The sequence below is a fragment of the Laccaria bicolor genome, genomic scaffold, assembly GCF_000143565.1.
Source record: "Laccaria bicolor S238N-H82 LACBIscaffold_406 genomic scaffold, whole genome shotgun sequence".
Taxonomy (NCBI): Eukaryota; Fungi; Basidiomycota; class Agaricomycetes; order Agaricales; family Hydnangiaceae; genus Laccaria; species Laccaria bicolor.
This window is the reverse complement of record NW_001890257.1, coordinates 3,450-4,961: the sequence shown is the minus strand read 5'-3', so window position 1 is coordinate 4,961 and position 1,512 is coordinate 3,450. Positions and strand designations below refer to the sequence as shown.

At 45.4% G+C, this 1,512-nt stretch overlaps 1 protein-coding gene across 1 annotated transcript; it reads left to right on the top strand.

The window, feature by feature from the left end:
- Positions 1-265: 265 nt before the first annotated feature.
- On the top strand, positions 266-870 carry LACBIDRAFT_336199 (uncharacterized protein; the record flags this gene model as incomplete). Its single annotated transcript, XM_001891132.1, has 2 exons — positions 266-606; positions 660-870. 2 exons carry the CDS (start codon positions 266-268, stop codon positions 868-870), a joined length of 552 nt encoding a protein of 183 aa, XP_001891167.1.
- Positions 871-1,512: the final 642 nt, after the last annotated feature.

Genomic DNA, 1,512 nt, shown 5'->3' with positions numbered 1-1,512 from the left:
TCACCGATAACGACAAGAACCCTGCTGAGCTGGATGAAGCCACTCCTTAACAGCTCCCCAATTGAGACGGGTGTACTAGGTTCGACATTTTAGGCTGTAAAGCCTCAAGTTAGTTATCTGTAACGTCTTAGTAGATGAGACATTTGATTGAATCAACTGTTACATTAATTACGATAGAAACACGCGCTAACGGCATGTGAGGTGCTATGGTTCTGTATAAAATACGAAACAATGTCTCTATCTCTGTAAATCGCCCAGCTTCGTAATGGCCCGAGGTAGAGGCAGAAAACCGACACAGCAGCCAGCACCTCCTCGTACAGCTGGCCGTAGAGCAGTGCCAGTCAACTTTCGTGACGATCCCGGTTCTGGAGAAGAATTCGACTTCACTCCTTTGGATGAACATTCTGCTGATGAAGATGTACAACGACCGATCTCTCCCGCGAGTGTCGAGCCTGTAGCTGGCTCTGCTGCCTCCACCAGACCTGTCACGCCTTCTGAGCGAGCCTCAGAACCCTCACAGAGCCGAACAGCCCCAGATATTGATTTTTTCTTTGAACGCGGATCCAAGGCGCCTCCAGTAAGCAGAACTCTATGTAAGCTATGCAGGTATGTGGTCCTCGATAATTTTATACATTGTACTGACAAGGATTGTTATGTAGGGCGAATGGGATAGACTTGCGCCAGGGTGCAGGCAGCTTCTCAGCGAGCACCTCAAATGGTCCATTGCGCAACCACCTCCTAAGCCGCCACAAGGATCCATATCTCCAGAAGTGTCGCGAAATGAGATGGAAAGTCCCTGCACTCGCGAGCGAAACTGGAACAGCCCCGGCGCCCCATGTAGGGACTGTCATGGATATACCCGGGTATTAACCGTACCCGATCCACGGATTTTCCCACCCACGGATCAGATAAGGCACAGTACGGATATATCCGTGGGTAAACAGCCTGGGTGACCAAGCAGCTATATAAATGAGTGTATCTCGTTCATTTCCTGTCCGTTCTTTATGAAAAAAATTGTGTTAGAAAGCGAAAATTCAGGAGAATTCATATTAAAACAAAAGTCATTCATATATTATCTAAATTGAGTATATTGAAACTAAAGTTATTTATATATCATCATCTGAGGTCTTTCTCCTTGTATAATGCTGCTGTAACTGAGCCTTGATCACAGAGAGTGTTGGGGGTGTGTATTAGCATGCCTTGGCCATCTTGAGAGTATTTATTTTCAGTTTCAGAGAAATGCTTTTGAGAACAATTGATATTTAGGTTGGGTAGCAACAGAAACAATGAAGGAAATGGGAGGTTATATGATGTACAGGCACAATGCATCACATTCCCGACTGCAACTTTCATGTTGAATGGGTTCTGATTTCTGCTCAGCCCCAGGTAAGCAGCATTATTCACGTTTATTTTCCTTTACTTTCAATGATTGATGCAGCTACTTCTGTGGATGCAGAGTGGGCATTCTCCACTGGTCACAATCAGATCAATTTCACCCAGCACAATATCAAC